The following is a 19,502-nucleotide window of genomic DNA, read 5'->3' as shown; positions in this document are numbered from 1 at the left end:
CTCGCCACCTCCCCAAGCTTTACTGCAAGGCCAGTTTATGTGACTGCTTTCTTGTAACGTCTTTCCTCCTCACCTCCCGTCTCTCTGAACAGAGCCTGATTTGAAAAAGCGGATCCGTGTACACTTGCTCAATGCCCATGGCCTGGATGAAGCTGGCATTGACGGTGGTGGTATTTTCAGAGAGTTTTTAAATGAACTACTGAAGTCAGGATTTAACCCCAACCAGGGGTTCTTTAAGACTACTAATGAAGGGCTTCTGTACCCCAACCCGGCTGCTCAGATGCTTGTGGGAGATTCTTTTGCCAGACATTACTACTTCCTAGGCAGAATGCTTGGAAAGGTAAAGTAACCTTCATATGAAAATAGATCTCAGACCCAAAGGTGTTGACTTTTATGTTTATGTGTGGTTGTTATCCAAATTTACCATAAAAATACTGTTCGTTTTCAATTTGGATGCCCAATGTTGGAAAAGCACTGCACTGATTGAGTGTGTATGGTTGTAAGTAGGTGCTGTGGTTTGAATGTCCCGTCCAAACTCGTGTTTTCCCTTTATCCCCAACAGTATTGAGAGGTGGGACCTTTAAGAGGTGATTGGATCGTGCAAGCTCAGCCTTCAAGAATGGATGATGAATGGTTTATTGTGGGAGGGGCCCTGGTGACTTTTTACAGGAGGGAGCCCCGAGCCTCTCCCCTATCCTCGTGATGTCCCGCACCGCCTGCGGACTCTGCAGAGTCCTCACCAGTGAGAAGGCCTCACCAGGGCTGTCCCTGGACCATGGGCTTCCTGGCCTCCACAGCGATAAGAAATGCATTTTAGTTTTTACTAATTACGCAGTTTCAGGTGTTCTGTTACAAGCAGTGGAAAACAGACCAAGACAGTTACTGCATAGTGACTGTTCGTTTTCTAGGACTGCTGTAACAGATTACCACACACTTGGCGGGAGGCGGGTGCTTAGGAAAACCTAAATGAATATTTGACAGTTCTGGACGCCAGAAGTGCAAACTCAGGGTGTCAGCAGCAGCACAGTTTCCTTTTTTAAATAAGAACACCTGTCATTGTGTTGGGGCCTGCCCTGATCCAGTGTGACTTCATCCACGAAAGATCTTATTTCCAAAGAAGGTTATATTCACAGATTAGGATTTGAATTTGTCTACCTCTTAGAGTGACATTTATAAAGTTCAGTATCCAGGGACTGTTATTAGCTAGCTGTTTGGTTGGTTGGTTGGTTGGTTGTTTTGAGACAGTCTCTCTCCTTGCTCTGTTGCCCAGGCTGGAGTGCTGTGGCGCCATCTCTGCTCACTGCAACCTCCGCCTCCCAGGTTCAAGTGATTCTCCTTGCCTCCTGAGTAGCTGGGAGTACAGGTGTGCACCACCACGCCCAGCTAATTTTTATATTTTTAGTAGAGACAGGGGTTTCACCATGTTGGCCAGGATAGTCTTAAACTCCTGACCTCAAGTGGTCCACCTGCCTTGGCCTCCTAAAGTGCTGGGATTACAAGCATGAGCCACTGCACCTGCAGCTGTTACTAGCATTCTTAAATAAATTAGAAATTAATGTTGCTATTGTGATTAATTTCTGTAAGAATTAATCAGAGCTATAACCATTTTCAACTTTGTAATAAAATTTATCTATCTCATTGGTGGTTCTGTTCTCTCAGAAGCATAGTGCATGGAGTTGCCTGTTTTGAGAAGCAGCTTAATTAAAAATCAGTGCCTGCAAAACAGATGGTGCTTTTATGACTTCTTTTGCTTAACAGTTTTATTAAAATATAACTCACATTATGGAAAATTCAACCTTCTAAAGTGTACAGTTCAGTGGTTTTTAATATATTCATGGTGTTGTGTGACCATCACCAATATCTAATTTCAAAGCAGTGTCATCATCCCAAAAAGGAAACCCTGCGAAGTCACTCCCTGTCCTGCCTTTCCTCCCCCAGCCTTGGCCAACCACTAATCTAATCTGTCTCTGGAATTTTTTTTCCTGAACATTTCATGTAAGTGGAATCATTTGTATGGAATCATTTATATCAACTATAAATTTGTGACCTTACTGGCTTGTTTTAACACGTTTTCAGGTTTCTTTCATGTCATAGTATGTCAGAGCATCGCTCGTATTAAGGGCTGAATCTTATTTCGTTGCATGGATATACCACACTTGGGGGCTTGTTTTGTTTTGTTCGTTTTGAAATAGGTCTTACTCTGCCACCTGGGCTGGAGTGCACTGGCGCAAACGTGGCTCACTCCTGTGCTCTGACAGTCCTGCTTTCAGCCTCCCGAATAGCTGGGACCACAGGTGCTTGCCACCACACCTGCCTAATTATTTCATTTTATTTTTGTAGAGGCAGGGTCTCACCGTGTGCACAGGCTGCTCGTGAACTCCTGGCCTCCATCAGTCCTGCCTCAACCTCCCAAAGGGCTAGGATACAGGTGTGAGCTGCCACATCCACTCACCGTGTTTCGTTCGTTTATTCATCTGTTGATGGACGTTTGCATTGTTCCACTTTTTGGCTGTTACGAACAATGCGGCTGCAAACATGTATACGAGCTGTTACAAGGACATAGGTTTTTCATTTTTCTCGGGTATGTACCTAGACATGGAAGTGCTGGGTCATACAGTACTCCACTAAAAGTGTCTGCAACCTTTTACAGTCCCACTAGCAATTTGGGGAAGGTTTCAGTTACTGCACATCCTTGTCAGCCCTTACCTATTGTTGTCTTTTGCCTATTTATTTATTTTTTTATTTTTTGAGACAGAGTCTCGCTCTCTCGCCAAGCTGGAGTGCAGTGGCATGATCTCAGCTCACTGCATCCTCTGCCTCCTTGGTTCAAGTGATTCTCCTGCCTCAGCTTCCCAAGTAGCTGGGACTACAGGAACGTGCCACCACACCCAGCTACTTTTTGTATTTTTAGTAGAGACAGGGTTTTACCTTGTTGGCCAGGGTGGTCTCAATCTCTTGACCCCGTGATCCACCCACCTTGGCCTCCCAAAGTGCTGGGATTACAGGCGCGAGCCCCGGTGCCCCTGTGCCTGGCCTGTTGTCTTTTTCATTACAGCCATTCTAGTGGGTGGGAATTGGTATCTCATTGTGGTTTTAATTTCCCTGATGACTAATAATGTTGAGCATCTTTTCATGTGCTTCGTGACTTCTGTTGAGAAATGTCTATTCAAGTTCATTGCCTGTTTTTTTAATTGGATTGTCTTTTATTATTAAGTCCCTGCAATGCAATGAGTTAGGAAATTTATATCCTCCAGAGGAAGCTGAAACATTGTCAGATAAATTATTTGCAAGTATTTGCTTCATTCTGTGCTCTTCACTTTCATGGTGATTTCCTTAGAAGAATGAAAATTTTAAATTTTGAAATCTAATGTTTCTTTCTTTTATTGCTTGTTTTTGCTGTCTTATCCATTCCCTGACCTGAAATCAAGAAGATTTACACCTGTGTATGTTCTTCTGACGTTTTATAGTTTTAGCTCTTACATTTTGGTCTTTGTTCCTCTTTGAGTTAATTTTTGTAGATTGTGTGAGTTAGGCATCCTCATGTTCTTAGCACCCTTGTTGAAAATTAGTTGACTATACACGTAACACTCTGGGTTTGCCCTCAGGCAATACGGTCTTGATTATTACAGCTTTGCAGTAAGGGGCGTGTGTGTGTTTATTAATAGCAAATGGGAGCGGAACCGCAGCCTTGGGAAGCAAGGATGGTGGGCAGGAATCAGTCTATCCTGGACATAGAATAATTCCCCTTTACTTGCGTCTCTTTTTTTTTTTTTTTTTTTTTTGAGATGGAATTTCACTCATGTTACCCAGGCTGGAGTGCAATGGCGCGATCTCGGCTCACCGCAACCTCCACCTCCTGGGTTCAGGCAATTCTCCTGCCTCAGCCTCCTGAGTCGCTGGGATTACAGGCATGCATCACCATGCCCAGCTAATGTTTTGTATTTTTAGTAGAGACGGGGTTTCACCATGTTGACCAGGATGGTCTCGATCTCTTGACCTCGTGATCCACCCGCCTCGGCCTCCCAAAGTGCTGGGATTACAGGCTTGAGCCACCGCGCCCGGCTACTTGTGTCTCTTTGGAATGCATTGTCGTAGCCCCGGTTATTTATTTGTTGAGATTCCCAATGATTGTAAGTGTTCTTCAGGTTTGAGAAAGGGCTCCAGCGTGACTTCACCACTGTAGCAGTATGTGTTGTATCCTCATCTTGAGGCTCACCGTATTTCAGGTGGCAGATTTCAGGTGTTGATTTGTGTGCTGGTTTTGCTGCAAGCTCTCAGATTGCATCTCTCTCTTTGTTAATAGTCACACAGTCTACTTCTTGCAACTCAGTTTCAGCTTCCTCTGGAGGGTGTGCATTTCATAGCTCATTGCATGAAATCTTTACAATGAAATCCCGTAGTTCTTTCTGTTAAAGTGAGCCTAAGAGCCTTCTAATTAAAAATATATATGTGAAAATAAAGGTGAGTGTTTTGCTAGACTAACCTGAAGTTACACACAATGCAGGTACAGAAGATAGCACATGAATTTTATCTGCATGAATTAAATCTTAAGATTATATATTACTTTTTCGTCCTGAATGTTTAAATCATCTGGTCTTGATTAATGTAGAGGCTAGTAGTTGTGTATGTCTAGTGAGGATAAACTCATTTTCTCCTGTATTTATTGACATCTGCATGTGATTGAAATTGTTCTGAAGATGATGTCATTGTACAGTACTATACTTTGAACTATGTATATATTTATACAAGATCCAGAGAGAATTTGTGTTTTTAAACCTTTCTCCCACAAATGAAGTTTATGTAAGTTGTATCTTATTAAGGCTGTTTAAAATAATGAAGCTTAGACTAGTAACAAAACTATAGTTATTTAAGGATGGTAGTTAACTTAGTATCACATGTTTAAGACTTTGTTTACATTATTTTCTGCATGGAAATTCTTAAGGAGTTACTAACTTCCAAAATGTATCTCATAACCATCAAATTACACAGCTAAACTTTGTACCAACATGTTAAAAATTGCTCAGATCTAAGTAAGTGTGATAGTACAGCAGCTAATAGTGTGGTACCTGGACATTACATCTTTAAGAGAAGAAAATTGTATATTGACTGATTATGATATTTATTGGATCATAATGTATTTAAATTTTCTTTAATGCATATGTTAGTGATTGTTTACTGTGATAAAGTGCAAAGAGGTCTTCAAGAGTGATCCTGCAGAGGAAGAATTACCTCATGTCACTGGTCACTTCACAATTAAAAGTTCCATTAGCAAATGATTCTTGCTTCTGGTGTGGGTCATGATTGCATTTTATTGCCTGTAAATCAGGCTCCAGACAGGGAATAAATAAACAGCCCAAGGATGTGGTAATGTCATCTTGAACTTTTTTACAGATAGAAGCACCTAGGTCCATTTAAGCCAATTAAGTTCAGAATATTTATTGAAGCTAATCCTTTATCATATTTGAATTCTATTTGAAAATGGCTTTTTTTCTTGGTTCAGAATATTGATTTAATTGGAACGGCATGCCTATAAATCAGATTATTTGATATTATCTTGGTTATGTATTAGGATATTTTAATTAGATTGTGTAACTTCAGCATGGTTTATAATTTTTTATTGCAGTAGAATTCAGTGTGCATTTAATGTATTACATAGTGTAATATTGGCACTTAACGATTTATCTTGAGATTTCAAAAATTGGGAAAGTTCCTTTTTCCCTGTCATTAGCATCCTTTTGTAAAATGCTCACTGATGAATTTGATTAGGCTTTTTTTTTTTTTTTTTTTTTGAGACGGAGTTTCGCTCTTGTTACCCAGGCTGGAGTGCAATGGCGCGATCTCGGCTCACCGCAACCTCCGCCTCCTGGGTTCAGGCAATTCTCCTGCCTCAGCCTCCTGAGTAGCTGGGATTACAGGCACGCGCCACCACGGCCCAGCTGATTTTTTGTATTTTTAGCAGAGACGGGGGTTCACCATGTTGACCAGGATGGTCTCGATCTCTTGACCTCGTGATCCACCCGCCTCCGCCTCCCAAGTGCTGGGATTACAGGCTTGAGCCACCGCGCCTGGCAAGAGGCTTTAAATGTCTAAATTGAGGTGAAGGCTAGTCGTTTTGGTTGCCTTAGTCCTTAAAGGGGCAGAGCTTCTGTTCTATAATACCTTGTTTTGAACCCTAAACTCTTTTTTTGGTGTTGTTGGGATGAGTCTTGCTGTCTCTCCCAGGCTGGAGTGCAGTGGTGTGATTTCGGCTCACTGCAACCTCTGCCTCCTGTTCAATCCTAAACTCTTTTTGAGACGCAGGCTGGCGTGCAGGGTGCAGTCTCTGCTTACTGCAACGTCCGCCTCCTGGGTTCAAACAATTCTCCTGTCTCAGCCTCTTGAGTAGCTGGGATTACAGACGTGCATCACCACGCCCACGGAACTTTTGTATTTTTAGTAGAGACGGAGTTTTTACTGTGTTGGCCAGGCTGATCTCCAACTCCCGACCTCAGGTAATCCACCCATCTCAGCCTCCCAAAGTGCTGGGATTACAGTTGTGAGCCACCGTTCCCAGTCACCCCAGACTCCTTACAGGAGTGTGATTGAGCTGCTGTTGCACCTGGCTGCCATCAGACTGCGTGCTCCGATCTCAGAAGCTGAAATCTCTTTTCTCTTAGATGTTTTAGGCATAACATTCAGCAGATATAGTGGGTCATGTTGTGCTCAGCACAAGTCTTCAGTTGATGTGAAGACTTTTTCCTACTTAGCTATATGCAGATTTCAGAAGCAGACTTTTCTCTGATTCTCCCTGGTAGGCAATTCTGAATTTTCTCTTGTGGACCTTATGCTTCTTTTAGAAGCAGAAAAATAAAAGATAATATTTTATAAATCATTGCTTTATTTGAATGTTACCCCTTCTGAGAATGGTACTTGCTTTTCTAGCATACATTTTAATGATCATGGTTTACATTCTTTTTCATTCAGTACAGACTATTCACAGATCTGAAGATTATCCTTCTTATAAATTAAGACAGTTTTCTTATTTTTATTTTTATATTTTGAGACGGAGTTTTGCTCTCGTTGCCCAGGCTGGAGTGCAGTGGTGTGATCTTGGCTCACTACAACCTCCGCCTCCTGGGTTCAAGCAATTCTCCTGCCTCAGCCTCCCGAGTAGCTGGGACCGTAGACACGCATCACCACGCCCAGCTAATTTTGTATTTTTAGTATTTTGTATCTTCACTGTGTTGGCCACTCTGGTCTCTAACTCCTGAGCACAGGTGATCCACCTGCCTCGGCCTCCCGAGCCACCACGCCTGGCAAGACAGTTCTCTATGTAAGTCTGTTTCTTTGAAATTAACCATGAAATACGAATGGCTTAGACTGTACAGTAAAAAATGAGAGACGTGTTCCTGACTTCAGTTGACTGTTGCAGCTGAACAAGATTTTCACTGTAGGTTTAGCACCACAGGTACTCATGTAAAAGGTCTTGCTTACTATTGAGTTATTCCTTCCAGTTTATTTTTCAAATCACTTCCAAGCAATAGTTAAAATTCATGAGGGGAATGGATCGTATGAGACTGAGACCATTCTCCTTTTTCTGGGCCATGTTACTTTGTCACCATGAAGATTAGAAGCACATATTCTTGCTGGGCCCACTTAAAGTCTGCTGTTTATCTTTGGCTCTTATTTGTGCAATAAAGACAACAAATCTAAAAAATAGGGTTGGGTGCAGTAACTCATGCCTGTGATCCCAGCACTTTGGGAGGCCAAGGTGGGAAGATCACTTAGGCCCAGAAATTCAAGACCAGCCTGGGCATACATAGGGGGGACCTCATCTTTACTACTTTTTTAAAACAACAAAAAAGGTAGCCAGGCGTGGTGGCATGAGTCTGTAGTCCCAGCTCCTTGGGAGGCTGAGGGGGGAGGATTGCTTGGGCCTGGGCTGCAGAGGCTGCAGTGAGCTGTGATGGCCCCACGACACTCCAACCTGGGTAACACAGACCTTGTCTCAAAATAATAATAAAATAGGGCCCATGTAGATCCTTTTAAACATTTAAATACTCATTTAGATCTAACACATGTAACTTTATGGAATTAAAGCCAAATTCAGGTGTGTGAAGTTTCTGTTTCTAAACTTAAAATCAGCTTTGAGAGCCATCAGTAAGTACAGTAGTGGAGTGCACGCTCGGGAGTAAGACAGGCCAGTGTGGACCCCTGGCTTTCCCAACAGAGGGCTGGCAGAATCTGGCCTGTGTTGTCACGGGCCTCCTTGGCTTTGGTCTGAGTAGCCTGCATTGGAGCAAGCACTGGAGCTGGGAGACTAGATGGAGTGTCACAGTCATTCAGGTTGAATGATGATGCCATCTACAGCCTGATGGTAGTGGTGGTGAGAAGTCATCATATTCAAGGAGATCTGCTGATGAATCACATGTTGGGATGTGCGAGGATGAGAGAAGGTAAGGGGACCACCTGGGTTCTGTTGTGAGAACTAGAAGGATAGGGGTCATGTTGACTAAGCTGGGAAGGCCTGGGCAGGAGCAGGTGTGGGAGGGAGACATTCCTCTGGAAGCTAAGTGGGGCAGTTGAGGGTAGGGGCCTCGGATTCAGAGGCAGTATCTGGGCTGAGCCATCAGCATTCACAGTGTACTTAAGGTCATGAGACTGAATTAGATCACCCAGGGTGGTGGTGTCACTAGGGAAGAGCTGAAGAACTGAGCCCCTGGGTGCTCCAAGGTTTAGAGTCTCATGTTGGCCAGGCTGCTCTTGAACCCCTGGCCTCAAGTGATCTGCTCACCTCAACCTCCCAAAGTGCTGGGATTATAGGTGTGATCCACAGCACCTGGCCAGCAAGCTGTGTTTTAATAAGCTTTAATAAGTGTGATTCTGGCCCAGGACAGTGGCTCACGCCTGTAATCCTAACACTTTGGGAGGCTGAGGCGGGCAAATCACAAGGTCAGGAGATTGAGACCATCCTGGCTAACACGGTGAAACCCTGTCTGACTAAAAATACAAAAAATTAGCTGGGCATGGTGGCATGTGCCTGTAGTCCCAGCCACTTGGGAGGCTGAGGCAGGAGAAATGCCTGAACCTGGGAGGCAGATGTTGCAGTGAGCCGAGATCATGCCATTGCACTCCAGCCTGGGTGACACAGCAAGATTCCGTCTAAAAAAAAAAAAAAAAAAAAAAAAACTGTGACTATGATGCACACTAAAATTTGTGAGTTACTGGACTGTGGAAATACAGGATTGCCAGTTAGTGTAGGGCTCACTTGACGTTAGTGTCATAAAGTGGAGTGAGAACAGCCACATGGTTACTTGTTTTTCTACACCCATAAGCAGCTAACAAGGATTTAGAGGTAGGTTGAACCAGGGGTGGGGTTTTTTGCCAAGTGACTAAAAGATTGAATTGGTTGCAAGTTGAGAGCGGTTACAAGAGCCTACCTTTGAATCCAGGCTGTTTAGAGAGGAAATTAATCCAGGAGTGGAGACCTGAGGGCAAGGGAAAGGGAGCTAGAAGGGAGAGGATATCTCCAGGGAGAGGAGACCTGTGGAGTCAAGGTCCTCCAGGGAGTCCGCGTAGAGGTGGCTAGAGCTAAGATCAGAGGGGCTTAGTTACCGGGAATGACACTTGGAGGACAGGACTGAAGGAATTGGTAGCTAAGATGGAGTTGAGGGACAGCCAGGATATTAGAATGACAGTCCACTGTGGGCCACTGATGTCACCAAAAGTCATCCCCAGACGGTGTTGGACTCGCAGGAGCTAAAGTCTTGAATTTTAAGGGGCAGTGACTGCACCCGGGAGAAGTAAGGGATGCTCAAGTCCAGTGCATGAGATTGAAAGCCCAGGATTTTAAGGGGGGTGGAAAGGAAGTATGGTCTGGAAGTGGCCATAAGGAACACAGGGGTCCTCCCTTCCTCTGTGCCCAGTGGTCCAAGGGTGTGAAAGAGACCACGGCCACTCCTGCAGAGTGCCGTGAGGAACAGAGTGCTGCACGGTTCTTGTGAAGATGGACTACTGGTGTTGCAGTGTAGTCGGAAGGAAAACCTGTGTCTGAGGAGACCAGGAGTACAAACAGTACAAGAAAAGATGAACTGGTCTTAAAAACCTTTGTGCTTCAAAGACACCACCAAGAAACTGAAAATACAACACATTGAAAGAGAAGATGCTTATGACATATGTGTAAAGGACTCCATGATAAAAAGCCTAATTAAAACTGGGCGAAGGGTCCAATTGAACATCTCTCCAGGGAATAGCAGCAAATGGGCTGTGAGCTCATGCAAAGATGGGCAGCATCACTAGTCATCAGGGAAGGGCAAAGCAGGGCCACAGGCTGCTGCGGACACCCACTGACACAGCGGGGATCAGACCAGGAATCGCAGGGCTGGTGGTGGTGTGGAGGAATCAGAGTCCTCGTGCATTGCCAGTGGGAATGCAATATGGCGCAGCCACTTTGGAAAATGGTTTTGTAGTTCTTCAGAAGGTTAGTTATAGAATATGCTATTGACCCAGCAAACATATATTCACATAAAAACTTGTACACAAGTTCTTGCAGCAGCATTATTTGTAATAGCTGAAGGATGGAAATGACTCAAAGGCCCGTCAAATGACGTGAGTAAACAGAATGCGGTTCATCCGTGCAGTGGAATATTACTGGGCTGTCAAAGAGGTAAAGCTCTGACACGTAGCACACGTGGATGCGCCTGGATTGTGTTCCGCTCGGTGACAGCACAGATGCAGAAACCCCTGAAGACATGATTCTGTTTATATGAAATGTCTAAAACAAGAAACGCTAGAGAGCTGGAAGGTGGATGTGTGATTACCAGGGCTGGGAGGAGCCAGGAGTGGCAGCTAAGGGATGTGGAGTTTCTTTTTAGAATAATGAAAATCTTCAGAAATTGACTGTGGTGAATGTTGTACAACTTTATGAATATAATAAAACCTTTGAATGTAAAGTACATGGATGATATCGCGGTAAAGCCGTTACCAAGGAATAATGCGGTAAGGTAGTGACAGAGAGCCAGAGTCACAGAAGTTAGAGAAAGCAACAGTCAGTACACGTCGGAGTTCATGTGTGGATCGCTCTAAAGCTAGAAGGAGTATAGCAATTATACTGTTGGCGCTTGTTAGGGAAACGTAGTACCCAGTGGTAACAAAATCTTATCGAAGGCATCAGTATCAAATTTCTCAAGAGGTGGCTTGACAGCGGATTTCTAAAGCCTGATATTTTGCTCTCCTATATGGCAAAAGTAGAATTTTGAAAGCTGAAAGATATTTGCTTCTAATTGTTGAAGACAGTTGTTGGTTATGTGGGGTACCTTGAGACTGGGCCTGAGTTTTTCGTTTTGTTTTGTTTTTTAAAATTCCTATTGTTTTTCAGAAGCAGGAGTGTGAAAACTGTCCTCAGATGCTTAGATGCTTGCTTTTTGCCAGTGGAAGTGGGAATGTGGGGTTGCTGCTTGGGTGAACTTCCTGGTTCATGAAGATTTAAGATTATCTTCTGGAAGTTTTGGTGAGCAGGGTAGGGGGTTTCTTTGTTGTGGAGCCTGAACCTTGGAGCCATAGAACTAGAAGTGGAGAAAAAAAAGAATCGTCGGCCAGGCACAGGGGCTCACCCCTGTATTCCCAGCACTTTGAGAGGCCAGGCGGGCAGATCACCTGAGGTCAAGAGTTTGAGACCAGGCTGGTCAACATGGTGAAACCCTGTCTCTGCTCACAATACAAAAACTACCCAGGCATGGCGATGAGTGTCTGTAATCCCAACTACTCATGAGGCTGTGGTAGGAGAATCACTTGAAACCAGAAGGCAGAGTTTACAGTGAGTCAAGATCATGCCACTGCATCCAGCCTGTGCTAAAGATTAAAACTCTCTCAAAAAAAAGGATGGGTCAACTCCAGGCTGCTCAAAATGAAATTGTGGATGGAGCGCTGGAAGCCACCATGAGGAAAATAGGGCAGGAGTCATGCACTTTGCGTGTCCCCAACACCCCCCATCCCCTGTGCCCTGCAGGGCTTCTGAAGTGAAAGGAGAGTTGAGACAAGGAGGGGAATCTGTCCAGGCATTCCTTGTCTTCATGGAGTGTCAGGGTCTCAAAGAAGAAAAGGCGGGAGCACTGTGAGGCCTGGGCCGCTCTGTGTGCTGGGGATTTGGGCAGCCTTTGTAGAGAAGTAAGAGTGCAGCACCCGTTTCCTGGTGTGGTATTCCAGGATTTGCAAGGCAGAATTGCTCTTCTCTGAATAACAACTAGTGGGCTCTTCTCAGGTCTTCGTGGTAGACATCTGCTGAATCAGGAGTGAGTGGCACAGTTCACTTCAGCTCACATTTAAAGATTTGCTTTTGGGCACCTGCCAGTGGAGTTTTAGAGCAAGGCTCACGGCCTGACCCCTCCCAGGGAGCTTGGTGCCCTCTTGCTGCTTTTCCTGCATGTGAGGCGCACGGGACACCGGGATAGCACGGACTTTTATTTCAGTGTCAGGTAGCTGTGTAGACAGAATGTTGCAGGAGTTGACGCTGTACAAAGCTCTTTGGAATAGGACTGTGAAGATCAGAGACTTGAAGTGGGTCTTGACATATGCATAATCTGAAACTCAGGACCGGAATACTCTAAAACAAGAATGAATGGGGTTTTTTTGCAGACAGATTCATGAATGCAGAATTCCAGTGTGTAATGTGGTCCCTGACATATAGTTGGCAATAAATGTTTGTGGCCAGGTGCGGTGGCTCACACCTGTAATCCCAGCGTGTTGAGAAGCTGAGGCAGGCAGATCACAAGGTCGGGAGTTTGAGACCAGCCTGACCAACATGGAGAAACCCCGTCTCTACTAAAAATACAAAATTAGCCAGGCGTGATGGTGCATGCCTGTAATCCCAGCTACTGGAGAATTGCTTGAACCCAGGAGGTGGAGGTTGTGGTAAGCCAAGATCACACCATTGCACTGCAGCCTGGGCAACAAGAGGGAAACTGCGTCTCAAAAAAAAAAAAAAAAACGCAAAACAAAACAAAATAAGTGTTTGTTACATGATTGGGCACCATATACTGAATTTGGGCTCATGCATTAAAGATGAGGTATGTCTCCTGCCCTCTAGGAGCTTGGCCCTCAGTGGTCCCAGTGACTGAAAGGACGGTGTTTTTCGATTCCAGCTTATCAATTCTGAAGCATAATTATTAAATGACATGTTACTATTAGTATACACGTTCTTATTTTACATTTCTTTTTTTGTTTTTTTAAATTATGTGGTTAGTATGATTTGAAATAATTAAAATTATCTGCTTGCTCAATTAGGATGGCTTTAAAGCAAGACATCATCTCTTATATAGTTTTTAGATTAAGTTATAAATGTTCACTTTAGAGCTGCCTGAAGATTGATAGAGATGCATTTGAAAAGCATTATTTTTTTTATTGATTCTTAATGTAGTAAATTACTGAAGTTATTTGGCGGCAAACAGAAATGGCCTGTGATGTGGTTCACATTTATTCTCCTGATAGAGCCACAATTTGCATTAATTGCATTGCGACTGCACTCACTTATATTAAAAGGCTTCTACTATAATTAATCCTTTTTATTTCAAATCATTTTGGCACAATTTCTACTATAAACATTCATAAAAGACAGACAGTTGAGAAATTCGTTACAGGTTTTTTCCATATACCTATTGCTGTTTTTTTCATGACAAGTAGTTATTGATATGCTTCTAGGAACAAGTGTGGAACAGCTGCCTGAGAATTAAGGCCAGTGTGAAAAATGCTAAGTGGATTATTTTGCATAAAAAATAGGCAGTTTTTGAAGTTGTATAATTAACCTGTGTTTAGAAAATACCTTGATTTATGCTTACATTTGTATCTCAGTTGCATACATTATGGAAATTTAATTTATAATCCATTTAGCTGATGCAATCATGGTTTTTAGTGCTATCATTTATTAGTGCTTGTATATTAAATGCTCTGAAGGTTTAAACCTGCCTTATGTAAAAAATTATACCTATGCATTTACATTTTATGAATCACTGTGGGATTTCTGTTTAAAATTCAGGTAGTTCTGATATATTTAACTAGTTTCATTGGCTTATTGTTACTAATGCAGAAGTGGCAAACAGTGACCTTTTATATTGAACATCAAATGATTTACACTTCCAGTTTACTTTTAAAGTCCGCTGTACAAATGAGGGCTTTTCTTCAACACCTGGAATCAATCATGGAGTTTTATGCAGAATGTTCTCCTTGGCTTTGAACTCGTCATTCATTTAGAAGCGATGGCATTTATAAGTGCTCCAGGTTAATAGTATTACGCATCCTTAACTGTAAGCAAACTGTGGCTTTTCAACACAACTTTCTTTACATTATCAGATGACGACTGTGTGCCTTATTCATTCTCTCATTAAGAAGCCCTTTTTTGCCATCTTTTTCAAAATTAATTGGGTAATCACTAGTCCTCAAATCAGAAATAAAAACACAAGGGCATAATACCTCTCTGATACTTTGGTTTACCTGGCAGAGGCCAGCTGCGTCTTCCTGGAGGGGATGTTATGCTGGCTGCAGTTATCAGACTTGTGCCTGAGCTCCTTCAAAACACCATTCCTTCTTCACAGTGTGTGTCATCTTCTGAAACAAGAAGCCAGTGGCATTCTAGATGTTTGCTTTTGGGAAAACGTCAACAGTTGTTTTCTAGTTTCCACCAGTCATATTAGTGGATGAATCCTTAAAATGTGAATCTCAAGGGGTGTCTGCGCCTGCCCTGTGGGAGTGTGTAAGCTGTAGAGTGCTTGTTTAAGGATACGTATTTTACAGACTACACATACGAAATAGATTACTGAATACAGTAACTACGCTGGAAGCTATGACTAAGCAAAGTACTCACTCCTCACAGGAGCAGTGACTTACAGATAAAATGTCTTTGTTGCTGGAAGCCTGCAGAAGCACAGTGCCAGCTCTCTGGAAGCCGCTTGCTCCCACATTATTAATTCGCACAGATCTCCCTAATATTTACAGTGCGTGATGTGGTTAGGTGATGGCCTCTAGGTTGGAAGGGTAACTTCTGAGTTGACTGTCTCATAGATGAATGACTACCCCATAAAGCTTTATTCTTATTTTAGTATTCCCTGGGTAGCACAATAGCACACCTCTCTGAAGACTAGGTACATTCTTTTTTTTATTTTTTGAGACGGAATGTGTGCTCTTCTTGCCCAGGCTGCAGTGCAGTGATGCAATCTTAGCTCACTGCAACCTCCTCCTCCCAGCTTGAAGCGATTCTCCTGCGTCAGCCTCCCAAGTAGCTGGGATTACAGGCATGTACCACCACACCCGACCAGTTTTTTGTGTTTAGTAGAGACAAGGTTTAAACATGCAGGTTGGGCTGATCTTGAACTCCTGACCTCAGGTGATCCACTCGCCATGGCCTCCCAAAGTGCTGGAATGTAGGGGTGAGCCATCGCACCAGGCCTGGCTGGGTGTATTCTAACACAAATGGCTTTTGTAGAGGAAACCAGGTATCTTGCTTCCATTCCTTTACCTTAGCAAATTGTCCAGATAGACCACATGGAAACGAGATAACTAATGTCCAGCTGCATGCCTAGCACAGTGCCTGGCACGTAGTGCCTAGTAAGTGCTCAAGGAATGGTAACTCCTGTCTGTATTAGAAAACTTTTGGCCAGGCGCAGTGGCTCACGCTTGTGATCCAATGCTCTGAGAGGCTGAGGCGGGCGGATCACCTGAGCTAAGGAGTTTGTGACCAGCCTGGCCAACATGGCAAAACCCCATCTCTACTAAAAAATACAAAAATTAGCTGGGTGTGGTGGCACATGCCTGTAATCCCAGCTACTGGGGAGGCTGAGGAGATGGGGGTTGCAGTGAGCCGAGATCACACCACTGCTCTCCAGCCTGGACAGCAGAGCAAGACTCCGTCTCAAAAACTATTAAGACAGATTTGTGTGGCTTCCAAGTCAGTTGTTTATTAGAATAAAATACTAAGACTGTTACTGAATAGTTCACAGCTTATTTCTGATTCATGTGGCATTTTACAACCTTAGGCCATTGGAATATTTATCATGCCAACGAAAACCTGACTTCATGTTGGAAAACTTACATTTTTCCTTCCCACCTTTTTTTTGCTATGGAATTTTTAGAGATTAATATAGTAACTAATCTAGTATTACTCACCAATACTTGATTTAATCCAGTACCATTAGTTATCAGGAAAATGCAAATTAAAACTAGAATGAGATGCCCCATTGCACCAAGCAGGATGACTAAAATTTAAAAGACTGAAAAAGTGGCTGGCGAGGATGTACTTAGAACCTTCCTACTTTGCTGGTGGTAACGAAAAAAGTCATTGCGTTTTGGAAAATAGCTCAGGCAGTGGAAGATCTAAGGTTTCTATATCTTGATCTTTGTGGTCGCTACACAGGTATAATCAAATGTAAAAGTTTATCGGGCTGTACAGGAGGATGTGCACAATTTACTACACATAAATTATACTTTGATATAAACAAATAGAAATTATGCAGCAAATTATTTGATTAAAAATATGCAGTAACTTACAGTAAAAACATAAGTAGGCTGGGCATGGTGGCTCCCACCAATAATGCCAGCACTTTGGGAGGGTGATACAGGTGGGTCATGTGAGCTCAGGAGTTCGAGACCAGCCTGGCCAACATGCTGAAACCCCGCCTCTACTAAAACCACAAAAATTAGGTGGGCGTAGTATCGGGTGCCTATAATCTCAGCTACTCAGGAAGCTGAGGCAGGAGAATTGCTTGAACCTGGGATGTGGAGGTTGCAGCAAACCGAGATCACGCCACTGCACTCCAGCCTGGACAGCAGAGCAAGACTTGGTCTCAAAAGATAAATAAATAATAAGTGATATTTCTTGACATGTGAAAAATTACATGAAACCTGAATTTGGAACATAACCACCCTCACTCTTTGACACATTGTATGTGGCTGCTTTTGTGCTGCAGGGCAAAGTGGCATGCGGTTAGGAACAGGGATTCCAGAAACTGCTCAAGTCCTAATAGCCTGTCCTTGAACATGGCCTTGTTTGGAAATAGGGTCTGTGCAAAGTTTAGGTAAAGTCATCTCACCTTAATCGTCCTCAGGTTAAGATGACGCCATACTAAATGAGAGTGGGTCCTGAAATCTAATGACTAGTGTCCTGATAAGAGAGAGAAGAGATTCAGACCCAGAGAGAGCACACACAGGGAAGACAGCTGTGAGAAGAGACAGGAAAGGGGTGCGGGAGCCACGAGCCAGGGCCCACCGAGGGCTGCCCAAAACCCCAGGAGCTGGGGGCACAGTGGGGCCCCCCACCTGCAGGGCAGGTGGCCTGTGGAGCCGCAAGGCGGTGACTGTGCTGCTTTTAGTCTTGCAGTGTGTGGTCATTTGCTGTGGCCACCTCGGGAGAGTGATACACCTGCAGCTCCTGGAGGATTCGCCATCCTTCCCTTGACAAGAAGCAGTTGTTGGCTTCTGTCTCACAGGAAGGATCTGGCTCTTCAGAATTGCATGATTTCGGCCCTAGGTGGTCTGTTGCAGAGTTTTCCCCAGCGGAGTGCATGCATTGAATGCCTGAATGGAAGCCTGGGGCACGGTGCTTGCCCAGTGAATATCAGCGTCCACCTTCCGTACTGTGAGGAGAAAATACCTGTTCTCTTAGGATTTGGTTTAATATCAAATTGAGCATGTGGTTTCTTTATTTGTAGGAAGCATGCAAGATGCCTGTATCTCAAATGCTAACATTGTCGCTGTCCTCGTTTGAAGGCTCTCTATGAAAATATGCTGGTGGAGCTGCCCTTTGCCGGCTTCTTTCTCTCCAAGTTGCTTGGAACCAGTGCAGATGTGGACATTCACCACCTTGCCTCCTTAGACCCTGAGGTGTATAAGAATCTGCTCTTTCTGAAGAGCTACGAAGACGACGTGGAGGAGCTTGGGCTGAACTTCACGGTGGTCAACAACGACCTGGGAGAGGCGCAGGTGAGGGGCCGGTGAGGAGGATGATTCACGCGCCTCTGTAGCAAGTAGCAGCATCTCCTTTTGTGTGGAAGTCCATTTGCTTTACGTTGTTTGACTTATGCACGTTTTAGTTAGAATGGCTGTGAGTTAGCACCTTAGCCCTGGCCTCTGAGCTAAGTGCAATTCCTGCTGCCACACTGGAGGCCCGTTCTGTCCGGCAGCCCAATCCAGACACTTCTTGCCCAAGTATTTCTTTCAGAGGATCCACTCCCAAGGCTGCAGCCCAGCCTTGTTGCTCGCCTGGCTCTTGCGGGGCTGTGGTGGCCGTTCAGCAGCTTCCCGGCAGGACCCTTGCAGTTAGTCCTCATTCCTTGCCCACATGGAGCCACCACAGCTGCTGCAGCGTATCTGGGGTGTGTGTTCGTTACCCAGCTGGTGGTTTTTGTTATTTATATAATTTTTAAAAAAGGAAAAATATCTATATTGGAGATTCAGACTGATTTTCTTAACAGCTTTATCAACATGTAACTCACATACCGTAAAATCCGCCCTTTTTAGAGTGTGTGATTCAGTGGTTTTTGGTATGTTCATAGAGTTGTGCAGCCATCATCACCCCAGCTAATGTCAGCACATTTTCCTTGCTCTACAGAGCACCTGTGCACGCATTAGCAGGCTCCCCTGCCCCGTGGAGGCAGCCACCAGTCTACTGTGTCTCTGCATGGGCCTGCCGTGGACGGTCCACATCCGTGGAGTCTTTGACCTGGGCTTCCTTGGCTTGTAGTTGCATGGATCAGGACTTTGTTCCTTTTTCTGGCCAAATGATACTCCATTGTATGGATATACCACAAGGTCTTTATTGGTTGATGGACATTGGGTTGTTCCTATGTTTGGGCTATTAAGAGTAATGCTGTTGTAAGTATCCAGGTGCAGCATACTAAAATAATTACCAGTGAGTTGTTAACATCTGGGATTTGCTTCAAATACACTTTGAGCATCCCTAATCTGAAAATCCAGAATGCTCCAAAATCCAGAACTTTCTGAGTTCTGACATGAAGCTCAAAGGAAATGCTCATTGGACCATTTCAGGTTTTCTATTAAGGAAAATTATAACTGAAATTACACCTGATAAGTAAAATGCAAGTATTCCAAAATTTGGTGGGAAAAAAAAGTCCAAACACTTCTTGCCCAAGTAACTCATTCAGATAAGGGCTACTCACCTTGTGTGATGAGAAGAGGGGAAGCAGTGGGGGCATCAGTGCCAGAGACTGGCCAGGAGGTGTGATGCCTGGTGAGCTGGCTGTGAGGGTTGGGAACACACACACTGTTCTGTCTACTTTAGCCTATGGGTTTTCTTTGTTGTTGTTGTTGTGTGGTTTTGAAACAGGGTCTCACTCTGTCACCCAAGCTGGAGTCTACGTAGTGATGCAACCTCAGCTCTCTGCAGCCTCAGCCTTCTGAGTAGCTGGGATTACAGGCAGGCATGCACCACCACGCCTGGCTAATTTTTCTGTTTTTTTGTAGAGACAGTGCCTCCCCATGTCACCCAAACTGGGTTCACGTGATCCTCCTGTGTTGGCCTC

General features: G+C 44.1%; 1 protein-coding gene across 1 annotated transcript in view; it reads left to right on the top strand.

Moving 5' to 3' along the window:
• UBE3C (ubiquitin protein ligase E3C) overlaps nucleotides 1-19,502 on the top strand; it is a 122,645-nt gene that overhangs the window by 86,778 nt on the left and 16,365 nt on the right. The window contains exons 18-19 of the mRNA XM_032244884.1: nucleotides 93-340; nucleotides 17,731-17,943. Coding sequence (XP_032100775.1) covers nucleotides 93-340; nucleotides 17,731-17,943 — 461 coding nt within the window. The remainder of the gene's footprint in view (nucleotides 1-92; nucleotides 341-17,730; nucleotides 17,944-19,502) is intronic.

This window comes from Sapajus apella, unplaced genomic scaffold (assembly GCF_009761245.1).
Source record: "Sapajus apella isolate SASKATOON/1434 unplaced genomic scaffold, GSC_monkey_1.0 scaffold56, whole genome shotgun sequence".
Taxonomy (NCBI): Eukaryota; Metazoa; Chordata; class Mammalia; order Primates; family Cebidae; genus Sapajus; species Sapajus apella.
Note: the sequence above shows the minus strand (reverse complement) of the source record. Positions and strands in the feature narration are given on the sequence as shown.